This window comes from Thalia democratica, chromosome 1 (assembly GCF_965202585.1).
Source record: "Thalia democratica chromosome 1, ktThaDemo2.hap1.1, whole genome shotgun sequence".
NCBI classification, from domain to species: Eukaryota; Metazoa; Chordata; class Thaliacea; order Salpida; family Salpidae; genus Thalia; species Thalia democratica.
The window spans coordinates 54,799,776-54,826,615 of NC_139165.1; the positions used below are offsets into that span (position 1 = coordinate 54,799,776).

Genomic DNA, 26,840 nt, shown 5'->3' on the forward strand with positions numbered 1-26,840 from the left:
AAAAACCTGCAAAGTTATATTAGTATAAAACTTATAATAGTCAAAGTAACTGAAAACTTAAACTTTAAGTGTTATGGTATTAATTTTTTAATATTTTTTAGAAGTCTTATCATTTAAATCTGTAATTCTTATATGACAAAAATAAATTTATTTTGTTTGAAACTTGATAAGTACACTTTTTTTAATTTCTAAAAGTAATGTCAGTATTTATATGTTTATATTAAATTATTTCTAACTATTTTTGAACAAAACTTAAATTTTTCGAACTCAAAAAGTATGAAGATACTTTTGTGTTTATAAACTACTAGTATCATTGTCATATATATGGGTTTACTGCTTCACTGGAATAGGTCAGTTTTACAAAAAAAAGGAAAAGTTCTATAAAGATGGAAATTATTCAAAACATAGAAAATAGCATAACTTTATTATGTTTTCAAATAATATATAACTGTTTACAACAAAAATTCTATTTTATGAGTTTAAGATAATTTCTGTGCACATTAAGAATCACTGAATTAAACCACATAAAAAACAACTTTACTGATTATTTTAAATTACGAAAAAAAAGAATTGTTGACAATGAAAGTAGTTTCTTACTTTTTGTTTCAAGTTTTGAACAGTGCAATATTACTTAACAGATATTTTTCATAAAAAAACTAATAGGGTATAATAGCTTGGAACAAATTATAACAATACTAGTAGAAGCATATACTTAAAAAAAGTACTTTTATAAAAACAATTATCTCAAATTCAGTATTTTACAAAAACGAAAACTGCACCTTTAAAACTTTACATTCTTGTGTTAACTTTTTTGTTAATATTTTATTATATGTAGTTTATTGAACGACAAAAAATACGCTCAATTTATTTGGTCCTAAGACCTGGTGCACGAAAAAACCTTTTAGTTATCGAGTCGCACACCACGGATACCTTTTAACGTCTTGTCCAGAACAAGTATTTTAGGTGCCTTTAAAAACTTAAAAAACAAAGTTTGAAACATAAACAACGTAAAAGTCATAAAGTTATAGAGTTATAAGAATAACTATCAACTAGAAGGCTCTATTAGTGCTACTGACTGAATTACCGACAAGCTTTTAAACTAACCAATAGTCATAACCTAACCCTTACCATCTATAATTTAAAAAGTTTGTATCAATAAACAAAAAAGTAAAAGTTAAACAATCATGTAGTTTCCTGTGTTTTTTTATAACATTTTAATATTAACGAGTTTTTTCTCTGCTTTTTTTTAATTGAGATTTTCTTGAGTTTTTCATTGCATCTGGATTTTTATGATTAAATTCTACTAAAAAAATAGAATTAAAAAATATCCTTTTACTTTGATAATTTCCAAAATAATAAAGTTATCTAATAAAAATACTTAAGAATTTTTAAAGCAAGTATTAGTATTATAAACTTACTTTAGTAAATTGGAAAAATAAATTTAAAAAACGTTTTTCTAATACTAATATTAGTATTATAAATTGATTTTAGAAACTAGTAAAAACATCTAATTAGTTAACTTTCAACACAACAAAGTTCTTAATCATGTAAAGTTATTGGTAAATTGAAAGTTAATTGTTATTTTTTCACTATATTTTTCAATAAATTATAAGCTGTAAACCTTTCTAATACTCTAATGGTATCTTTTTGCTAAAATGAAACTTTAATTCACATTTAAACATTAAGTAATTTGGTATTTTTTATTAATACTTCAAAAAGTTTACTAACATTTTTATTGATGCAGTCTCTAGAATTTAGAGGTTTTTAAAAAGTAGTTAAACATTACGTAAATTTAATTTTTTATTGTTAATATTTAGTATTATATTTTTTGATTTTTAGAAAACAAATAAAGAGATCTTAACTACTAGAGGAGAAAAAATGAATTTATTCTTTCAAAACTTTATTTTACAAACTAGGTTTCGGTCAATGACCTCTTATAATTGAATTTGAACTTTGTTTCAATAAGATTCATTTAAGCACTGACGAGGTCTTTGACCGAAAATTAGTTTGTAAAATAAAGTCTTGAAAGAATAAATTCATTACTAATTAGTATAGTAATTTTTCGTGTACAAAAAATTGAGTATCAGTTATTTTTTTTATCAATCGTTAAAAGTGTATAACTCACACGGGCAATATATTACAGTAGAAATTTTACTATTTTTGAACTACAAAACTTTTTATTTAAGCCTTAAAGCGTTATATTAAAAAAAAGTATTTTTCTAATATAACAGCGAAGACAGAACAAGTTGTCTTTATATTAATTTTTTATTAAGAACTTAGTTTTTAATCATTTTTAAGCTTATAAAAACATTTTACAGAGGAGTCATACTGTTTGCAATGGTGAATGGACATTTACCGTTTAAATCTTCTGACTCAAAAAAAATATTAGAAGCAATAAAGCATCCTATCCCAACAAAACATTGGGTATCAATAGGTTTAATTATTTGTGTTTGTTAAACTTGACAAATTATTCTTTAAAGTCAGTTTTTATTAAATTTACGTTGTAAAAACAAAAATAGTTGTTTGCATATCATAATTTTTTAGAGTGTAAAGACCTGATAAGAAACATGTTAAGAATACGCCCTCTTAAAAGACTTACAGTTTGTGAAATTTTAAACCACCCTTGGATGAGATCAGAAAAATTTGAAATTTCTTCTAATTCTGAAGTAAATGTAAATATTTCACTGATAACAGTTTTTGTATTGGTTTTAAAAATACTTAAATGGTATAAATGAGTTGATAGCCTTGGTTTCATTGCTTGTAATCAAGAAAAACTTAATAAATACTAATAAAAAGAAACTTTAACTGTGTGTAAAACTGAACTATAAAAACTAAACTGTTTCAAACATTACTTTGTAACAGGCGGGTATGGTTGACGTGAGAAGATCTACGAATGATTTCAAGCTAATGCCTTCAGAAGTTCCAAAGGAATATTTTACTAGTAAGCTTCTCATAAAAAACACTATTTTGCTTTGTTTGTAGCGTATTAAAAATACTTTTTACACGGTTAAACATCATAAAAACATATTTTAATAGGTGATTTCGATAGTGAGCAATATGTATATGCTTTTCTTCAAAAAAAGATTAGCGCGGAAAAATTTTTTGACACGCCGAAACCCGAACAAAAAGATAGTAAACATGAAAATATTTTGCAATTAGAATCCAGTTCAAAACACTCACGGACTCCTAACTCATACAAGAACACATATTCAAACAAAAACTATAACTTTTACGATAACTCAGCTTCAGGCGATACTAAAGTTATAGTAAAAAACACTAAGCATATTTCAAGAAAATTGTTTGAGTCTCAAGATGTCATGTACAAATCTCCTGAAATGCAACAAGCTTCAACCAGTCAAAAGTTTAAAGCTTCTCGGTCTACTGCTTTCAGCAGTTCTTCATACAATTATAAAGAACGCTTAAATAGTTTATATCAAACTGCTACGTCACCAGGTGGTGGGAGCAAGTATGAAAAGTGGGTAAAAAGACTTGATGCACCAAAAAGACCCCATATTTCTAGTAACAACACAACCCCAAATCGACCTAAGAAGGATATAAAAAAAGACGAATATACTTCTAAAAACTGCTCTCAAGAAAAATGGGTGCATAAGTCTTATAAAAATAAGAATGTCGAAAAGTTTACGTTAGAACAAAAAAAGACTCATTCTTGCAGCAACACTGTGGTGTTCAAGCATCAATCAGCTGCCATTCAAAAGGAACTTTTAGCAAGAAAAGAAAAATGTCATGTATACAACGACAACAACTACGAACTAGCACAAAGTGAAAAAAGTTGTGTTCCTAATGAAGAAAAATTATGTGAATCAGGTAACAGCTACAGTACATGATGTATGTATTTTCCTAGACTTATACATATCTAAAAAAAATTAAAGCAAACCTCTAAAGCAGGGGTTCCCAACCAAGGGTGCGAGATGGCTTTTCATTTTTGTATGATAATTAAGGATATTTTCACTCTCTGACAAAGTTTATAAAGTTAAAAAGTACATTTTGTTATAAAAAGAAGTTGGCGCTAATTTTCTGAATAGATTAATTTTATTAATACGTCATAGAGCAAGAGCGCTTTTCAAGAAGTAAATTCATTTTACTAATTTCATTTAAAAGCTGTTAGTTTAAAATTAACATTTCAGTAAAGCTTTCTTAGAGTTTTACACCTGTGAATTTTAACCATATATTCTTTAAATATTTTATTTTCCCAACTGGCCATTAATTGTTTAAAACAGTTTATGAGCTAGCATCTATTTTAATTGAAGTACTTAGATAAAAAGTAGTATCTTCAGCAGGTTTTTTATTAGCTGTTAAGAAAAAGTTCTGTTAAGTCTATTACATTTATAATGTAGTCTTTTATTAAGCTTAGTTGTGCAGAAAGTGGTGCTTAAAGGTTTAACATCAGTAAATTGTAAAGTTCACAGCAGTTACTTTTTTATATTTATTTTTTTATATTAATATCAATTATATTTTTGTTAATATAGTACACTATCATAAAAATTAAAATAAAAACTATTAATTAATGAAATCAATGATTTTATAATCAAATTATTAATAAATAATTATAGAATATAGTGATAGGGGTGCGAGATCAAATTAAGAGACTTTAATGGTGCGGGGCATCAAAAAGGTTGGGAACCACTGCTCTAAAGTTTTACTTATCAGACTTTTTTTTTTGCGTTAAATATAAATTAAACTATTCAATTAGGTACATTATTACAGACTATTTTTTATTATCACAGCTTTCAGATACTTATTTTCTACTAAAAAATAAATTAATATCAACTATGAATATTTCGCTTATAACTAATTTTTTAAATTATGAAAGTAATGGTTCTGACAAATTATAAGTTTTTGTAAGATCATTACTAGCTAATAAAGTATGTTTTAGATAAAAATGAAACAAGTATTTACAACAAGAAGCAAGCAAGTCATATGATCAAGCTTCCTTCAAAAACAAAGATTACAGCTTTTGATTCTTTAGAAGAGCAAAAAGACAAAGTAAAAAGTTGCAAAGATAAAAAAAACAAAAATGACTCTACAAAGTACGCTTATTATAATGCCAGTTTTAGTAAAAGTAAGGAATCTCCTTCCAAAACAAGTCCTTTAAAACGTGATAGCCTTAGTATAAATAAAAGATGCAGCTCATCAAAATGTTTGTCAAAAAATAGTAATTCAACGTTGAGACCAAAAACAAGCTGTTCAACAAGAAAAGAGATCTCTACTTCCCACAACATTTCGAAACATCCTATGAGTTTGAGAAGCACTAGATCTACTACAGTTGCTGTGTCACGAATGTTCCCAAAAAAGAAAAACGAAGCAAACGAAAGCAAAAGTAAAAGGTTCTTTTTTTCTTATTATCTTGTTTCTTTATTTTGTCATATAAGTTGTAATTTAGTTTTCATTTAAATATTAGAATTTAGAAGCTAGATTAAAACTACTAAACTGAATAAGATTTTTATAACTTTTAGTTTGTCTCGTTATATATATAAAAGTTGATTTAAAAACCATTTTATCCTATTTTTGTTGGACGTATAGTCAGATATTTTTAAATACTTTTTTTTTACATATTTTAATCGATCGGCTTAAAGCTAACCATTCGAAGTAAACTATTGCATTGCTTTTGAAAAAGGCCCCCCAAAGGGTCGAGATATCACCCCTTTTGGATGACTTTAGTAAGCCTGGGGCAAAAATCGGTGAAGCGCCAACTCCATGTGAAAATTTTGTTGCCTTTTTTTTCAACTTGAAAATTATAGTGCAAAACTTTGCCCTTGCTATCAAAGGCGTAACTCTGTTTAATTTAAAAGTTGTGTAAAGAATCTCAACTTTTTAATACACCTGTTTTCAATTAAAATTATTTTACCGATAATTAGCAAACACATAAACAAAAAAAATGTAAACTGAATTTAACCTATTAGGTTTTTATTTCTAAAAACTAAGAACAAGCAAAAAATATTTTAAAAACAAATACAGAAAAAAAAATTGATGAGTTAAAATTAGATTTTAAGTTTATACGCTTTAATCCTTCAGCTTTTTAATCTTTAAATGTTTAGCTTGGACGAATAATTTTTATCTTACTATCAGTTATTGTTAAAAATGTCATTTTTTTAAGCAAAATATTGCAAACTATAGGGTTGCCTTTCACTCAGTCTAGTTTAAGTTAATTTAAACATTTAGAAAATTCAGACTGACCTACGAGGTTTTCTTTTTTGAAAAATTATGGAAAATTTTATTTTTGTTATTCTTGAGCTATCTTATAATAAAAATCACACCTAGCCAGTAATTACAAGAATTTGTTTTTCTATTGTTATGTTTTTTACTTTTTGTTTCTTTTATAGTATTGAAACTTTATTAGCAGTTGAGTTTTATTTTTATTAAACTCCTAACTCACTTAGTTTGCAAATTTAATATATGATATTTTCAAAATTTGTCTACAAACATAAACAGTTTTTTAAAATAAAAACCATGTAAAAAATTGTTTACATGGTTTATTAAAACTCTTGATACATAGAACAAGTAAATTAGTCTTATTTTATATTTTTAAATAGTAAAAAAACGTGTTAGGTTTTCTATGATATTTTTAACATAAAAGTGTTACGACAGGTGTTCAATTAGCAACACGTCAACAAAAACTTTTAAAAATTCTACAAGTTCAAAAAGCATTTCGTATCACCAAAAAGAAAAGAACGAAGCATCAATAAAGTCTTCTCCATGTAGAAAAAATAATACCGTACGTAAAATGTTTAAAACGCATGTATGACAGTAAGAGGTTAAAAGGAAATTTTGTCTATCTTCAGTCAAAACACAAAAAGCTTTTTTTTTTGCTCACGCTTAGAAATAGTTTTTTATTTTTACTTTAAACATAGAGCCTTCGCAAAATTTTTGTACTAAATAACTTTGAGTTTTGATTAGTCTAAGCTTTTTTATAACTATTTTTAATAACTTACAAGCATTAACTCTAAATAACATACTTAAACTATAAATCATCACGTTATGAGTTTATAATAGCTATAAAATGCATGTTATAATTTATTGTATAAAAAAAATTTAATGTATTTATGTAAGGTTTTTGATGTGGGTTCTGTAGGCAAAATATGTTTGTTTTTAAGCTATACAATGCACATTATTCAATAAAATCTACCGTGTGTCAATAAGAAAACGGACGTATTGAAATTAAATACTCTTCAAATTCATAATACTTTTTATGATCATTTAAAACTTTTTCAGCTAGTGGTTTTAAAAACATTATTACCTGAAGTTTTAGTAAAAGAATCAGATGTTTTTAACTATATAGCTAATTAAAGTAACTTCAACCTATTTGTAAAAATTAGTTATAAGATTAATAAACTGTAGAAAAACTTTAAAAACGTTTAAAAGTTAAAAAATATTGTTTGTAAAACTATTTTTAAGTTTTAACCTAAACATTAACGTATAGCATCTAAACTATCAGTTGAGGAGTAATAGGTTAGTTAGTATTAACGTAACGATTAAAATCAACATTTATTAATTTGAACGTTGTATAATATACGCAATTTATAATAAATTTGCACATTTAAAAAACTTAACACTCATTCAAGTTACTAAGCTTGATATAGTAAAACATTAAAGGTAATGTAAGTAATTAAGAATGTTGGATTTTACTCTTTTTTTTCCTAGATTTAGTTAATAATAATTAGCACAAGCGTTGCTACTAGTTAGCTGATAAATGACTATGTCGATCAGGACTTTATTTAATACTGACTGTTAATTGATCAAACATAATTTATTCTTTATAAAAAAACTGTTCAAAACAAAAAGTTTTTATTTTCTTAAAATATATGATACAGAACTTTTTACAGGATTGCCACCAGTTTTTTCAATAAATTTTCCAGGTTTTTAAAAGTACACATTTTTGGGTTTATTTATAGTTAACTTAAAGGTAAGAAACTTTGTTATATAGTATAAAAACATTGGTAAGATACTGCAAAGCTACTTAAGTGTTTTTTAATAAAAAAAAATCATTTGTAAGATAGACTTTTTGAGTGAAATCGAAATTTTACTACTAAACATGTGAAAATTCCAGGTTTTTTTTGTCTAAATTGTCAAATTCCAAGTTTTTCAGGTAAAGTGGCAACCCTTTTTTTTATAAACGATACTTGATTATCTTAATATATGTCTGCGCAAGAATTTTTTAAAGAAAGTCTTTTAATTTTCTAGACAATTTCTTTGTTTTCCAATCTAAATAAACAAGATTTTGTTTACTGTTAATATATCTAAAAGTTAAACAAAAAAGTTTTAAGTAAAAATTTGTTCAAATGCTGCTTTATTTTATGTCAAGCAAAACAATATTTGTAATTTTGCGTAGTTCAAAGTTAATACTATTTAAAAATGATATTAAATATACACTTTTTCTTGATCAAACTATTTAGTATAGAGCTGTAAGAAATGTTTAGAAAATAGAAAACAATAAAACTAAAATCTACTTATTTTTCAACTTTAATCTGTTTTATTTTTGAAAATTGATCAGGGACTAATTAGTATTAAAAGTTTACTAATCTCAGGTTACCTTATAGATATTTATAAATTTCGTTAGTTAATTTAATAAGATAACAAGCTACGTGTAACGTTACTAGTTAGTTTAAATCAGATTCATTCTTAAGTATTTTATTTTTATTACCACTCTTTTTCTGTTTTAATAAAACGTTAGTCAAATTTTACATGAAACTATTTAGCATAAAGTTTCTAACGTTCAAAGAAAAGCGTGACTTTTTTTCATAATTTATTTCCAAAACTTAAATAGTTAAAATATTTATATTAGAAAAAACAGTATTGATTTAAGTATTTATTAAAACGAATATAATATTTTCGCAGTAAAATTTATTTTCAGTAATATACACTAATTATTCCTAAAACAAACAACTTTTTTACTGCTCACTTATAAACAAAATACAAAACATGAATCAACTTTATAAAACTGACAATGGACAATAGTTACTTAACATGAAATAAAAAAAAAACAACTGGTAAAAACCCAACATTAATTTTTCAAGTCGCTCATAAGTGGACTCAAATGTTATTAGCACAATTTAAGTTCCAATATGTTAAAATAAAAGTTAAAATAAAAAGAATCAAAGCCTAATTACAAAATCCTATTTAGTAATAGCTTACCCGTCCTATCATATTTATCAAAAAAGTTTTATAGCTGATTGAGATACATATTGGAACTACATAAGTAAGTAGTTCACAAAACATTTGCTTTCGGCTCGTAAAAATCCAAACTGATGATACTACATCAAATTTCCTCAGACTTCTATTTTCTTTCCGCAGTAGTTATAGGTTCAGCTGGCTTATCTAGGAAGTTAGTCAAATTTAAAGTTAATTTTCGTTAACTTGAATTCAAACTTAGTATAAAATTTATTCTTCAGTGTAATATAACTAATTTAAAAACAGATTATTTTATTAACAACTTGGCTAATTAAGGAATACTGCCAATAGTTTAGTTATGTATTTCACATCAGTAGTTACACCAAACTTTTGAAAACTTAGCATAGAATGAAAAATCATGTACACACTAGACTATTAAAAATTTACCAACAAATGAGTTTTTATCAAAGTAAAGCATACAAAAATTTGTCAATGAATTGTCAGAGTTATTAAAAAACATACAATAAAGCATTTATTTACCTATGTTTTTACTAAATACTTGTACACAGTTTGAAACCAGTTTGAATAGTATACATTTATTATATAATTTTACTGAATTAGCAACATAACTTTTCAAAAATAAATTGCAATGGAGCAAATCAACTTATTAAAATTTAGTCAATAATAAGCATGTATACTAATATGAAACTTTTTTAATGAAACAAATTTTCAACTTTTTCTATATTTAATACTCTATCAGATATAATTTTGAGGCACAACAAATTTTGTATAACAAATCTGCCAATAACTACCATCAGTTTTCTCCACTACTAATTTCATATGATCTAATAATAATTCTTTTGAGATCTGTTACGAGTAACAAACAAAAAACAAAAGTATTAAATTATGGCTCAGAGTTAAACATCAAAAATTTTATGAATTAATTGTTGAGAATTGTTTATTTATTATTCCAGTTAAGAAATTAATTTACATTAAGAAACAATTTAAGAAAGCTTTTTTTATACCACCTTCAGTCCTATTCTAAAACTATATACTTATACCAAAGCAATTTCTTAGTATACTATCAAAATCCACCCGCGTTCAAAATCCACTTTTTTTTTTAATTAATTTGTTTTATATATTTTTTGCATTTTTCTTATTTATTTTCCACTATCACTATTACCCCTAACCCTCGATCGGTAAGCGGTTCTCGAATTGGACTGGGTGGATTTTGAACGTGTCCCAATTTCTTGAGGAAAAATCCTAGTATCGTGATACCATAACAACTTTTAAACTATGAGAAAAAATTTAAATTAATAAAACCTCGTGTTTATTATAACTTTAAATATTTTCAGGAAATTTTTATAGTTAATGTTCTACATATAATTTTTAACTTTTTTGTTGTAAAATATAACAATTACTGAAAGTACCTGAATTCGGCTCTTCTTTCTTAGTTTCTTTCTAAAAAAAATAATTGTAATCAAAACATAAGATATCACTTCATAAAAGAATATTTAAAAACGCTTATACTTAATAAATAAAAAATATCAGGGAAAACAAATTAATAACTCACTAGTTCTTTCTTTTCAGTAGCATCCCCTTTCTCTTGTGATTCATTAGAGTCTAAATATAAAACAAATAAGTTATTCGATTTGTTTAATTATAAATACAATTTTATAATTTACACAATTAAAAGTCTATAAGCAAAAAATATTTTATAATTATACTAGCATGTAACCAATTTATTTTTCAGAAAAAGATAATACGTATCGGTTTTTAAAAAAAAGATTGAAAAACTGACAAGGATTATAAAATTAAACATTATTTATCACTATATTTAAGCTAAAACATATAAAAATTAAAACCGAACTGATATTAAAAATTTTTACAAAAAATACTTTGAATATTCTAGTATTTAAGATCATAATAAACAAAATAAAACTTTTGTCAAATGATGGTTCTTGTTTAAGAGAAAGTTTTGCTTTTTTCTTCTTTGGATTATGGTCTTCTTCGTTTCTACGGCCACCTTCTCCTTCGTCTTCGCTATCAGAATACTCATTGTCGTTTTGGATGTGTGTATCCGTGTAGTCAGCTAAACGTTAAATTATTTTTTTAATATAGAAAACGTTAAGTCTTTATAATATACCATATATTAATATCTTTTTATATTTCAAATAATTAAGCTATATTCAGGGTTGCCTAAGGTTTTTGAATTTTTTCCAGGTTTTTAAAAGACAAGTTTTTTGGTCCATTTTTATTAAAAAACTTAATCTTGGGTAAAAAGCGGACTTACACAGACTTACAACATTGAAAAGATACTGCAAGGCTACTTTAATTGTGTATTTAAATAATAAAAACATGTAATGATACAAAAAAAACGTTTATCTATATGAAACCTTTCGTATCTAACTAAAATTTCATTACTTGATATGTTCAATAACTCAAACAGTTTAAAATTTCAGGGTTTTTTTGCTAACTTGTAGAATTCCAGTTTTTCGGGAACCCATTTTTTTAACTAGCTTTCTATTCATAAAGATAGATTGTTTTCAAAACTAAAAAGTTAAATTTTATCCAACGTAAAAACAATTATTTGATATTCAATAAACAAGTAACTACTTGGAAGCCTTTTATCAGGTTCATCTTTTACATCCGGATTTCTCTCGGGCAAACCGTCAGGTGCTCTATCTAATAAAAAAAGAGTATTCAAATTAAATTTTAAATATCAGTTGTTGCGTAGTATATCAATAAAAAAAAACTTTATTTTAAAAACTCAAATTAAAACTGATTATTTTACTACCTTGCATTTGTACGCTGGGAACATGGGGTAAACTGCGCAGGTTTTCGTATAATTTCTCACTAATGGGTTGCAAATATTCATTAGTGTTTTGATTCGTCATGTTACTCGAGGATATATGCAACTAAAATAGTTATTAGAATAAACAAACGTATTTAGCATTAATAGTTTAATCTTTATAGTTTAATGGAATATTTAAATTTTAGTTAGGACTAAAATTACCGAAAATCGTTTATGATAAAAAATAAAACTATTCAGACTAATTTTTACATTCATATTTTAACATTTATATAACTGTGTACGATGGGCTGAAAAGGGGGAAGGGTAAAGCGGCCATTGACCATTTTAGTGACTAAAAAATAAGCTAAGAGACCCCTTTCTTTTTTTTTAAACTGTGCTTGGTTTTATTCTGTTTTAAGTATATTAAAATTAACATATGCTTTAAATGTTTCAAATTTTTGTTGTTTTGAAGTTTAACAACTCGAAAAATTAAAAAACTTATGCCAAAATCAAGGCCTTCAGCAACAGCTAAAAAATCAAGTTAAAAGCTTCTATCAGGAATTTTTTTCCAAGTTTTTGAAAGTACACGTTTTTGGGTCTATATTTAGTTTAAAGTTAAGTTAATGGTAAAAAAATTTGTGTTAACTAGTATAACATCATTAAAAAGATACTGTAAAGCAACTTTAAATATGTATTTAATTAATTTTTCTATATGAAAGATTTTCTATATGAAATCTATATGACACACGTTTTGTGTCAAATTAAAATTTGACTACCTAACATGTTAAAATTGTTTAAAATTCAGATTTTTTAAATAATTTCTCAAACTCCAGGTTTTTTAGCCTCAATTGTTAAATTCCAAGTTTAGTAGCCATCCTATTTTAAACAATTTTATTTTTTAGGTGTTTTCGTTTCGTTGGTTTTTAATGGTCAAATTTGATTAAATATTTGAAAAGAAAAGTAAACACAAAAAAAAACTGCTTATCTTTGCAAAAATTATTTGGTGTTTTTCAGGAAATATAGAGTATTACTAAAAGTTAAACTTCTCAAAACACCCGCCAAAGACATTTCTTTTTATGGCAAATATGACAAAAATGTATCCTAATAGGAATATAAGTTAATTTTTGGGTTTTAGTTATTTTTGGAAGTAAATTTGACTCTTAAGAGGTTGTCCTTTTTTTAACCTTTGAAGTCCTAAAGCTTCATTATAAAAATAAAATTTTGACTTTTTTAAAATAAAAACAAACCTTATGGGTTTTTTTTTCTATTTTTAACTATTTATATTTGTAAGTTTAACTTTAAATTATATATTAGTGCTTTAAGTGAATGTATGTCACTGACCCCTGTGCTGAGTCATCATGGAAACTCATAAAACTTTATTTGTTACACTCATATTAAAGTAATAACTATCAATTATATCTAAAATTCTAACGTTTATCACTTTAGTACAGAATAAATTTATACAACAACTCAATTTCACTTTATCTAATAGTATGAACAAAAACACTTTTTTTAGACACTAGTACTTTCGTTTTATTTTCAAAAACGGTTAAGAAAACAAGTAAAACAACCTTAAATCACATTACATATCATTTTTTATTAATTAGCCTAGTGAAAATTGAATTACTATGTTTTAACTTGCACGAATGCAACTTAAACGAATATACAGCACCTTAAATTATTTTTCTAATTTGTTTATTTCTAAGGATTTTGAGGACTTATTTTACTTTTTGAGTAAAAAATAATAGAAAAAATACTATTTTACAGGGTTGCCAAAGGTTTTTTAAAAAATCTTTCCACATTATCTGAATTTCTTTCAAGTTTTTTAAAGAACAAGTTTTTTGGTCTATTTTAGTTTTAAACTTAACGTAAAAACTGTCTTAAATAGGATATAAATATAGAAAAGATATAGTAAAGCTACTTAAAATATTTTTTTATGATACGAAAATAAATATACCTATATGATAGATTTTACTTATCTAATAAAAATTTCATCATCTTAAATGCAAAAATAGTTTAAAATATTGTAATGAACTGCAACAATTACTTGCATTATACATTGTTTAAACTCGGAATATTAAGAGAACATTTAGCGCTAGACTACAATGACCATATATGGAAGCGAATTCTTAAAGAACCCAAATGAGCCAATGAGAAACGAGGTTAATTACTGATGAAATATTTCATATAAAACATAAAAAATACATTTTATGTGTGCAGTCAGTGTGTTTTTGTGTAGCTGAGAGAAGGAAATACTGAAAGAATTCTTATCTAGAACTTATTTGTGTTTGCTTGTTCTAGGTATTGTTTAAATATAGAGTAAATATTTTAAATTGTATGTTAATAACTTTAAACTATTTGAGTTACACTTAAATGTTCTATAGTTTATTGCTCACTAAAAGTTATTATTTAATTTTTACTTAATTGTTTTAAGTCGTAAGGTAAGTAATAGATTTAAATAATAGCCAGTTCTTTAATTGTTTCATAGTTAACTGCACTAAGTTTGGCTTATTTTCAAGTCCGACTTTTGCAAAGTGATTAATAAAAACTTTTGAAACAACTTAAACTTTTGCAACTTATATTTCTAAAATAGAGATTTTTTATTTTTGTTTTGTGTTTTTTTTATACAATAGATACATCACCCAAACTGTCTTGTCTGATTTATATTAAATAGTCTCAATAGAATACAGTATTTATTAGATAGTAATTAAATAAGGTACGATTTATTTATGATGAGTAGTACCAATAAATTAAGTGTATCACAATCCATACCCTATAATATTAGTTTTTTAGTGAATTTGCTTTAAAATTTCATATTTTTTTTCAAAGTTTCTCAAATTCCAGATTTTTTTTTGGCTAAATTGTAAAATTCTAGATTTTTCCAGGATTCCGGGTTTTTTGACAACCCTGTATTTTAAATAAATTTAAATGTCACACATTCGTTCAAGCTAGGTGCCTGAAGTATTGTTATTGATAAAACTACAGGGTTGACCTACATAAGTCAAAAGACGAATTTACCTAAAATATTCGGCAAAAACATAAAACATTGTGAACTCTGAACTTAATAATATTTTTGTTTAGTAGTTACAGTACTTGTATTTACACTTACTTATCCAATATAAATTCTAATTAAGTAGACAAACTCCATAACTTGGAGTTTAAAACATGACTAGATTAATCTATAATTTGACTATATTAATCTAAATTTAATTTCAATAAAATAATTTTGAGGTATTTTTATTTTTAAACTAGCTTCAAAGAATGACAGCCTTAAACTCAAAACTTTTACATAATAGTAAAAAAAAATACAATAATGCATTTTTTTGTTGTTATGAAACCGAAAAATAACATAATAAACATATAAAAATTACCTTAAAGTCAGGTCCAAAATATTCGAAGTAATCATTATACGGCAGATCTGTATAAATTTTAAATTTATTAATCGAGATGTGGTTCTTATTCATAATGTAGCTAAATACTTTTAATTAAGTCACTAAAAATTGAAAAAATAATGTATACTGTGAAAAAGATTTTTTTATTATTTAGAAAGCTTCTATTTTAAAATAAACTAATTTATTATAAATAAATAAAAACAATTTTTATACCAACTTATTTAAATTTAAAAGTTATAATCTATTTGCTTAAATTTGACCAAGTTTGAACTAAGTATTAAGTGTATCTAAAAAAATGAAACCTTTTTGATAATTAAATTGTAGTTGTGATAGTAAAAACTAAATTGAGCTAAGAAAGCATTGAAATTGCAGTGTAACTTTAGCACATAGTTTTTTTTTTTTTTGTTAAGAGTTAATTGTTAGAGGTCAAAATTCTAAGACTGTATATTTAAGGTTAAGGCTTAAAAATTAGGGTTTACTGCAAACAGCTTAGGAATTATCACTACAAAGTTTAATACTGAATGGATAGTCTTTGATCTTTAACCTTTACTCCTAAAGTTTCAAAATCAAAGATTAGGAGTAATTCTGGGTCGTACTAAGGTAACTGTGCAAATCAGCATATATTATATTCAAAGAGTAGTCTGAGATGTAACAAAATGTAACCATTTGCAACTTGATGATTAAGGGCAACAGCAGTTTCGTAAGTCCAGCATCTAGCAACATTTCTGATTGTATATCCTCCTCCACCAAGCATCAAAACTGGTACATTAAATTTTTTAACAAATTCTAAACATTCCGCGTGGCCTGTAAACAATATGTATTTTTTGAAGAAAGTTGAGCTACTAACAAGTTCAAACTTGCATATTTAATGTAAACAAAGTAAAATTTGTTATGTTAATCAATCTAGAATAATAGTTAAACGAATTATTTTATGGATTTACAAATTAAAAAATAATTTACAATAAAAATATTATTTTTTAAATGATAATAAAAACTTTGAAAAACAGAACATTGAAACTTGCTAGATATAAAAAATAAGTAGGAAAATTACAAAAAGAAAAAAAAACCAACCCTTAACGGTGAGATTAAAACACCCAAGTCTGTCTCCAGCTAATGAGTCAGCACCACATTGAAGTACAATAACCGTTGGAGCATAATGTTCCATCACCTTAAATAATTTACGAAAATCAGAGATAATTTAAGTTTAGAATTATATTAAATGTGGGTGCACGCCTATTTAAACTATAACATTTCAAATTTTAATAATTCAGAGTTATTATTGAAAATCTCATTAGATAAATGTTGAGTTATTTTACCATAAAAATTTTTATTAATTAGACCTACATGAGTATTTTTTATTTTCTAAAAATTTAAATTATTTTCTTAGATATGGCTAAATTAAGTTTTAAAATTTATTGATATTACAGCAATTATTTGTTTTCTGATTTTATAAACATGTTTTAAACATTATAATCTTAACATTTAGACCTACATTATGTTTTTAATTCAAATAATTATTACTTTTTGAGATATGACCCGTTGAGAATTTTTCAACTTTGTCATACTAATTCGAATTGTCATTAACCATTAATGTAACCATTAATTGTTTTGATTCAAAAATATGTTCTTTCATTATAAAATACCATTTAATAATAAATAACCATATAACTAAATTTATTTTCCTGTAAATAGATTTAGGTTTAAAACTACAACTAATAAAACAGATTCAATCTGTTTTATTTTTTATCTAGAAAACCAAAAACATTCTGTTTAAAAAGCTTATACAAAACATAAAATACTCTTTTTATTATGGGTTCGAAAACTCCTTTATAAGTCACATCATCCATTCCGTCCCTCATAGGAAAATTTAATGCGTAGTTTTTACCTCTGCCTGCTCCAACATCCTACATTTTTTACTTACTTAAATTTGATGGTTTGTATCAAAAAGAAATTAACAAAAATACTTTTGTTTGAAATTACTTTAAATTCAGTGTATTAATTATTTATTTAGAAAAAAAACTTTTCAGCGATACATAAGTTGTTTTTAAATCATATTGTTTCCTATTGACAAGATAGAGTTAAATGCGTAACGCACATGAAGATCACCAGTTCCAGGAAAGTATTCGCCATATTTGTGAAAAGAAACAGTCATGACACGGTCCGTTGTATAAAATGCTTCTTCTACACCATCTCCGTGGTGAATATCAATGTCAATATACAGCACACGTGGGTGATACCTGTTAATATGTTTGCATATTAAATTAGACACTTTCATATATCAAGTGTTGACTTTAGAGAAAAGTAAATTATTTTTAAATTAACTTTAAATACTGATGTAATTTTAAATGAGTCAATATTGTTTTTTTTGATATTTTTATTCGCTCTTTAAAGTAAATTTTGTTCAAAAATATGAAACTATAAACATTGAAATATTATTTTTATTGAAAACAAAACGGTTATGTAGCTCAATAACAACACTATAAAACATTCGATTAAAACAAATATGAAACAAAATTTATGTAGCTTTTAAAAGCAATTTTCAAGAACATCCATTAACTTTAATAGTTCCAATATAGCCAGCACAATGTCATTGACGTAGCAAAAACCAGATGCTTCAGACTTTTTAGCGTGATGTAAACCTCCTGCCCAATTAATGGCAATATCTGTCATTCCCTTGTTTATTTTCACGGCACCAGCTGTTAAGTTTAAAGATGATTTAGAAGTTCTTGAGAAATATGCGAATTGATTATAATATATTAAATAGAAATATACACTTTTTTGAATAACTAGCAATTTGAACAACACTTAAGTAATTTTTTTTTATAAGAAATTGCATGCAGAAAGTTTAAAATATTTATTAATAATAGAAAACTAACCAATAGATCCACCACTTGATATTTGACAGAAATCGTACAGTCCATCAAACACAGGACAGTCTTCACCAACATTAACTGTAAATTTTTCGAGCTCAAATTTTATAGCTTTAAAATAGACTAAAATTAAAGACATTACCAATACAAATTTCTTTTAGCTGTAGTAAGTTTCAAAAGAGCTTTGTTTAAGAACTATAAAAATATATTGAAATATAAATTCCGTAACTATCAAATAAACAATTAAAAAGAATATACTATTACAATGTTTCCCTAAAATTTAGTAGTTTAGTAAAAAAGGATGAAGGCCATATGAGGTAAATCAACTGAAGGATTTTAACTTAGGTATCAAAAAAGTGAAAAAACAAGATTTTTTCAAATTAATTTTGTCAGCTAGAAGAAGGCCTGGATATAAAAACATCTTGATTTGTATTTACTTTTTTTGTTAGTAGATTTTGAAATAGTTCTATTAAACTTAATATAGTTATCTTTACAAATAGTGTTTTTATTGTATTACATAATAATCTGGTGTGCACTAGACATTTCCTTTACTTTATCACTGACTTTTGATAGCAGCTTATTAAGCTGATATTATTGTTTTTATATTTATTTTTTTTCAATTTTGGTTTTAAATGATATTATAAACATTTTACACTGTTTATAGTTCATATATATAATAACACAATGAAAAATGATTGCTATAAACATTTTTAGATAATGCAGGAACAAACTTAAGTAAATAAAAATAATAGAATAAGATGCAAAGGTCTTCTAAATTTTTCAAATGTTTAAGGGCATAGGAACCACCTTGAGTAGAAATGAGTAATAATTTGAAGACTGGTTGAAAAGGTTTAAGATGGATTTTAAACAAAATCTTCTTATTATTCTGTTTAGTATGCATTGTCAATAACAGTAAAACTCAGTATTTTGATCACTCATAATAAAATATAAACCATTTCGATTTTCTTAAATACTAATTTCTAGCTGATAAAAAACTACAAAAAAACTACTTGAAGAGTCTAACAGCATCTTAAATATTACTTACCATAGAACTTTAACTTTTTAGCTTTTATTTTGTAATTGGTTAATTAATTCGTACATAAGCAAATATACTTAAAAACTTTCAACTCTGGTCAGTAACTTTAAATCTAAAATAAAAAATAATACCTTGAGTTCAAGATTTTTTTATTAGAAACATTACTAACATAAAAAATTTGTAGAAATTTGGCAAGGGAGCATAAGTAAGTTAATTAGTTTTACCAAAAACTTTACCTATACACTTTTTTAAATATGTAATTACATATACTAATTGTATATACTAAAGAAACCTTACAAAAAACAAAGCCAAACAAATTTAAAATATTTTTTCAAAGCAAGTCTTTTTTAACTGTAATTCAGTGTAAAGGCCATAGGGAGTCCAACATTTTTTTAATTAAAATTAACATTTCCTTTTCAATTAAACCCTAAGTAGTCCTAAGTACAAAACAAATATGGTACTTAACTTGTTAAACATCTTTAGAATTATTTCAAGGAAGATTTGTTTCAATTAAATTATACTCATGTTATGGTTGACTTAATGAAATTTGCGATTTCTAAAACTTCAACTTATCAGACTACTTAAGTAGATTTTAAAAACATTGTAAAAAATAATAAAATAACATTTTTATATAATAAAACCAATATTTAACTTAAAAACCCCATATAATGCAAAAAAAAAACAATTAAAAGACTGGTAATGCCTTAGTTTTTTAATTTTACAAAATGTTTTCATTGAGGCCATAGGATGGTAGGCATTTTTTTATAAGTTGACCTTATTTCAAAAATCTTTAATTAGCTAAAAATTTTTGTTTACTATTCTGTAGAATGGTTTTGAAATATAGGGGTACAAAGCTGGGAGCTCAATAAGTTTTTGATTCTTTCCAAAATATATCAAATACCAGGTTTTTTTTTACCCTTAATTTTCAAATTCAAGTTTTTTTCAAGATACTAGGTTTTTAGCAAATATAATGCAAGAAATTTTTCCTAAAAAAATTAGGTTAACTGCAAAGATATAGAGACAAAATAGATTTTTATTTTTGTAATTTTTTAGTATATAAACATAAAATCTCTATTTTTGTCTGTTTGTTTTGGAAATTTTTTACATAACTGACAATGTCTAAAAAATAATTTACTTTGTCATCTTCTTTGAAAAGTATTTTATAATATTTAGTTTTAGCTTTGAAATAATGGTAAATATAACTGTGTAAAAATTTAAATAAAATAAAAATTTTAAACTCCCCAATAGCGTTAACACAAACAAAACAACTTTTTCTGAAATTATATTTTATTAATTTTTATCATTTTTTTCTGATTTTAATATTACTTTATTGGTAATAAATACTAACATCGTTGCATAGACTTTGAGTATTCAGTTATGTTATCAGGCTTAATATTCTTGAGAAATCTTATATAATCATCACTGTGGTACTTAGACATTTCATCCATAGAGCATTTATATGGACGCTGTTAGATATATAAGGTTATAATAAAATCAATATCAGTTTGAACTGTGTTAAATTCACTATACTAGGGGTGAGCAATAGAAATCTCTAGCCCTCAAAAATTTTATAGCTAAAAAATTAGTTATTACAAAACAAATAAAATTCAACACAATAATTAAATATTTAAAAAAAAAACAATTTGATTTTATTACATAGTAGTACTTAACAAATGATAAATTCATTTTATTTCAACTTTTACTATTTTTAGTTAGTTGTTTTCAAATACACAGTCTACTTATTTGTCTTTGATCAAGTGCAGCCAGCAAAAACTTTTTTGATGAATACAGCTCTCTAACTATTAAAGTTGCCCAGCCTATACTAGACTTAAAAAGCCTTTTCGTTATACTAATGAAGCCTCAAAATTAATTTATAAATACTATTTATAGTTGTTAGACTATATGGTGCTAACTATACATATTATAACTAATATGGATCATGAAATTTTTTATTTCACAAAACTTATTTATAGAAGTTTTTGTAGTTGAAAAACTACAATATCAAATCTTGCCAACTATTTACTTAAAAGTAATAAAAAAAAATTATAAATACTTATTCAATTTGTTTGTAGAGAAAGTTCTAATAGAAAAATAGAACTAACTTTTACTTAATACTACATTATTATACATATTTATAATTTTATTAATTTACAATAAAAAAAAATAGACATTTATTAGTTAGTTAATACCATAGGGGGGGGGGGGTAAACCATGTTTTTTACAAGTTGATCTAATTTTATAGAGTTTTTTCTAAGCTTCAAGATGCTTCCAATCGTTTTTAAAAATTTGAATTATTTTTTGAGATATGACCAGTCAAAGTCGGGCCGCATATAGGGTTCCCTATAGGAAGGGAAAACTAAAACAGCGGAAATAGACTATTTCATTTAAAATCTATCTTTTCCTACATTTTTCAAGTAATCTACTTCAAACTTTCACAGTCTAATCTTTATACAATAACAAAAAAACGTTACTTAGGGATTTAAAAAAATGTTTGTAAAATTTTTTTTTTTTTTTAAAAACACTTGTTTTTTAATTTTTGTGATAAAATTTTTGGTTTTTAAAATTATTTAAATTCTAAAGTAACGTTTTTTCCTTTTATTATAAGGAACGTTTCCTGAAAATTTGAAGAAGATTGCTTGAAAAATGAAGGAGGAAATATATTTTTAGTGAATTTTTAAATTTCCGAGAAAATTGACCCCAAAAAATTTGCGGTTCATACGTTTATATTGGAAAATTTTTACAAAAAATTAAATATCTCAAAAGTTAAATGATATTTTTGAATTCTATAAAAACTGGCTTGTAGTTTATACTTAAAGCTTTCATATAAAAGCCAAAGTTAATTTTTGTAAAAAAAAATGTTGAACCCCCCCCCCCTCTATGGCCTTAATTGAGTTTAATTTTAGCAAAAAAAAATTAAACAAAAACAAACATAGACTTCCATTTTTCGATAAAGCCCATAGTTAAGCAAAAGGTTGTGAGTCATGCGAATACGGTGGGGTTTCATAGGATGTCCCTGTCCATAATAGTTGTTTCCTACATCAGCTGATCAAAACATAAAACTATTAATTAAATAATTTAAAACTTATTTAGATAAAATAAAATACTATGCAGAAAAAATGTTTCATAAGCACATATACAAAACATACAATTTATAATACTTAAAAATTTCAATTTGCTTTAATTGTACTTAATTTATAATTATAGTTTTCCTATATTATACATGAGATGCTTGTAAACTTGCTGTATTAAGCAATAAAAGAAAAAATAAAGAAATATATCAAACCCTAAAAGTAAGTTAAAGAAAAGAATTTTAAACTTGGTATATATAAAGTACTATCTACTTGAATTAAACTTTTTTCTGTTAAAAATCTATGTACTAACAATCATAATAATAGCAAACTCTTCTTTTCCTGCATTGGTCTGAAGACATCACTTATTAAATTTAAACTGTAGAAATTGTTATTAATTATAAACTTAATAGTATAAAAATATAAATTAAATAAAACCACCAGAAGTTGTTGTACAAAAATACTTTTTTTTAACTACTACAAAGTTGACTAGATAAATTTTACGTAGAAAATTTTTATTAAGATGAGTTTTTTTAAAGTTTCAAATGCTTAGTTGTCATAGAAACAGCATGTATATTTCAAAAATAATTTGAAGTCATGTTGTAATAAACTTTTTTTTTACAAATGTATCTTACTTTGTATACCATGTGTTAGTACCTAAATACTTTTTACAGCAAAACAAAGCTAGAATTGGTTTCTGAGAAAAAGGTGATAAAAAATTATATTTCAAGCACAAAAGGGGGGTTTATCACCTATTTCACAATTTGACCTTATTATTTAAGTTTTAACTAAGCTACAAGTTGGTTTTTAAAGATTTTTAAAATTCACAATAATTTTTGAGATATAGCTAGTCAAAGTGGTAGACTATAATAGGTTCCTTATGGGAGGCGCAAACTAAAATGGCAATCAATTAGAATTCACTAAAAATCTATATCCTCCTACGTTTTTTGATATAACTCCTTGAAACTTTCATGAAGTGTTCCTTGAAAATTGTTTGAAAAAATAAAATTTTATAACAAAATTGATTTTTTGGGTTCTTTTATATTAAATTTTATATTTTTTCAAATTTGTTCCAACAGCATTTTCTAAACATTGTAAGAAACCCTCATTAAAGTTTCAAAAAACTATTGCAAAAAACGTAGTAGGAGATAGATTTTTAGTGAAATAGTCTATTTTTGCCATTTTAGTTTGCGTCTTTCATAAGGAACCTACTGTAGTCTTAGACTTTGACAGGCTATACTTCAAAATGTTTTAATATTTTTATATGTCTGTAAAAAAAACCAACTTGCAGCTTAGTTAACACTAAATAAAATAAGATCAAATTTTGAAAAAGGCAATTTATCCCTTCTATGCCCTTAAATGTGCTTCTCAGGGATTAAAACTATAAAATATAAAAGACAAACTTTATTTGTCCAATTATTTTAATGCAAATATTTGTTATAACTCGAATAGGTCAAGTAAGCATATAGAATTACTTTTGCACGGAGAGTAAATTTTACACAAGAGTAAAAAAACTAAAAATAATTTTAAAAAATATTGATTAGGGGTTATGCATAACTGTGCTAGAAAAAATAAATAAAACAAATAATTTAAAGAAAAAAAAATTACTGACCAAGGGTAAAGGTTAGTAGGGGTAAAAGTTATAGTAAAAAAAAAAAATAATTTAAAAAGTTTAACCTATGCTAAAGCAACGTCATGCTGTCTCATGCGAACGTGTCTTGCTGCAAAATCATGTGCAAAAGTTTTTTTTTTTTTGTGCATTTTTGACATCTACCCTGTTATAACAGAATTGCCACTCTTTGAGTCAAAATAATTATCCTGATTTGCCAAAAAAGGCCTTAAGTGACTTTAAACTATCCCGGGTCATTCTGATTTTTTTGTTATCTTAAAAATATATTATTTAATTGTTTTTAAACAGTTTTTTAAAATCAAGTTTTTGAACAAAATATGCTATAAAATATGAAGATATAGAAACTAGAACAGTTAAATATTATTCAAGATCTAGATAAAAAACTGGACTGAATTTTTATATAATTTTAAATAATTTTAAGTTATTTATTACAAAAATCCAACTTGCTTGAGTTATCCTGTGGTTTTTAAAAATTATAAACTAGTTTGCCTGAGTCATCCAGAATCTTTCAAAAATTTTAAATATATACAGGGTTGCCACTCGTTTTTTCAAATTTTTTTCCAGGTTTTCCAAATTTCTTCCAGGTTTTTAAAACTACACATTTTTGGGTCTATTTTTAGTTTTAAGTTAATTTTTATATAAGAAACTGTGTTAAATAGTATAAAAACATTGAAAAGATACTGTTAAGTTACTTTTAATGTGTTTTCTAATAAAAAAAAAAATTTGATGATGACAAAAAATATTAATTATATGATTGATTTTTTGTGTCAAATTGAAATTTTACTACTGAAAAAGTTAAAATTATTAAAAATTCCAGGTTTTTCCAGATTTTTTGATCTAAATCCCAAGTTTTTCCATGTTTTTTTCAAAATTTTTCAAATTCCAGGTTATTTTTGCCTAAATTGTCAAATTCCAGGTTTTTTCAGGTTTCCAGGTAAAGTGGCAACCCTGTATATAATAATACAAAATTTAAATTCATAAAGACTAGCCATGATTTAAAAAAGTTTAAACTAGTCTGACCCAGCCTGAGGTGTTAAAAAAGATCAAACTAGCCTGAATTTTTTTCAATTTCAAACAAGCTTTAGTTATCTTGAGTAGTTTAAGTGTGTATCAATACTGTAATATTCCTCTTTTATCAATCTTTTTTTTAATAAAACATTTTGATGACATAAAAATTAATTTATTTAGCTAAGAACCTTATAATTGTAAAGTTAATGCTCAAAAAACTGAATAAGCTTAATCAGTATGATATCTGCTCTGGTTTAAATTAAGACAGTCTATCTAAAAACCTCAAAAATTTGCATATAATTTATTCCAGAGTGCAAAATTATGCAAAATGATTAAAAGATTGAGTTACTACTAGAACTACTAACACTAGTAAAAGCTATTACAGAAATAGCAACTGTGGATGTCTGTGACAACTTTTAGACAATTTGTAAAAATTTATTCAAAGTTTTAAGATTTTCTTCTACAATTTTTAAAGTATAATTTTTTTTAGTTATCAGTAGCAAATCAAACTTAAACTAAGAGTTAAAAAATTTTGATTGGATAAACTTTTAGCAAAGATACTGAAATACTACTTTGATTGTGTTTTATAAAAATAAATTTCTGTATTAAATATATAAATGATTAAGTATAAAATAGTAATTTCATGTCTTATATAATTTTATTTTGTGTAGTTTTTACTTTAAAGATGACAATAAAAGTTCTCAATTTAAATATAATGAGAGTGATAAATTCAAAATTTTATTAACAATACAATGTTTCACTCGCTTGAAACTAGTCAAATGAATTCATCAGTTGAATAAAACCTTATTCAAATAGAATCTGTTTGATTCTATTTGAATCTATTTAGAATTCTATTTGAATAAGATTTTATTCAACTGATGATCTCGTTTGACTAGTTTCAAGCAAGTGAAACATTGTATAGTTAATAAAATTTAAAATTTTGAACTTATGATTTTATTTATGTGTTTTATTTTGAACTCATTTTGTTTGTGGTACCTGTAAAAATCTAATTAAAAATTTACTAATATTTTGAATAATGCTATATCTTTTTATGCATTAAGTAAAATGTTGTTTAATTATGTAATTTCAGCAACTGATTATAAGTTCAATTTGAATCACACAATTAAAAGCATAGGGAGGTCCACCTTGGTTTTTACAAATTGATTCTATTTTATAATTTTATCTGAGCTATCAGATATTTCTAACCTTAACTTAAATTAAAAGTAAGTGATCAAAGAAGTTGGTGACCTCAATAGATTCCTAATGGAAAGCACAAACCACCATAAAAAGACTAGTTCATTAAAAATTTATCTTCTCTTACATTTTCTAATAAATTTTCTTCAAAATAAATTTTCACAGAAAGTCCATTATTAAATTTCAAAAAGAATGAACGCAGGATTTTTTCTAATTTTTAAAAATGAAATTTTTATTTGAAAAAACCACCTATTCTTTTTGTTTTTTTTTCTAAAATTTATCTTTTAATATTTTTTAAATTGCCTAGTTTAAAATATTTCAAACTATAAAAGAAAAGTTTGAGGTTACAGTTCAAAAAATGAAAGACAAGATAGATTTTTAGTGATTTTTTAATTTCCAAGAAAATTGACCCCAAAAAAAATTACCGTCCATAATTCTTTTGGATGGGAAGCTGTTTACAAAAATTACAATACCTCAAAAGTTTATTTTTTAATTCTTTTAAAACTAGCTTGTAGTTTGTACTTAAAGCTTTTATATAAGAGTCACTATTTTTTTTAATTGGACCCCCTGTGCACTTAAATAGATAACTGGTGTAACATATTAGTTAAAAATTTCTTTGGAGTAGAGCTTATGAGTTTTTAAACTTATTAGGATTTTTTATTGGGAACAACTCAACTTTAGTTTTTTTTTTTGATGGCAAAAAAAAACATCAGTTACTCTAA

At 24.9% G+C, this 26,840-nt stretch overlaps 1 protein-coding gene across 2 annotated transcripts; it reads right to left on the reverse strand.

Moving 5' to 3' along the window:
- Positions 1-8,809: 8,809 nt before the first annotated feature.
- Positions 8,810-22,667, reverse strand: LOC145829850 (histone deacetylase 2-like). Of its 2 annotated transcripts, none has more exons than XM_082937726.1 (16): positions 22,600-22,667; positions 22,148-22,260; positions 20,567-20,684; positions 18,189-18,263; positions 17,870-18,008; positions 17,408-17,549; positions 17,112-17,216; positions 16,384-16,480; positions 15,976-16,116; positions 15,292-15,338; positions 11,924-12,044; positions 11,743-11,811; positions 11,069-11,218; positions 10,700-10,749; positions 10,557-10,587; positions 8,810-9,333 (listed from the first exon to the last, which is right to left on the reverse strand). In XM_082937726.1, the coding sequence occupies exons 1-16, from the start codon at positions 22,646-22,648 to the stop codon at positions 9,293-9,295; spliced, it is 1,488 nt and encodes a 495-aa protein (XP_082793852.1). In that variant the 5' UTR covers positions 22,649-22,667; the 3' UTR covers positions 8,810-9,292. The 2 variants fall into 2 exon arrangements, with proteins under 2 accessions (XP_082793852.1, XP_082793859.1); XM_082937733.1 differs by having other exon boundaries at positions 11,743-11,805; positions 11,921-12,044.
- Positions 22,668-26,840: the final 4,173 nt, after the last annotated feature.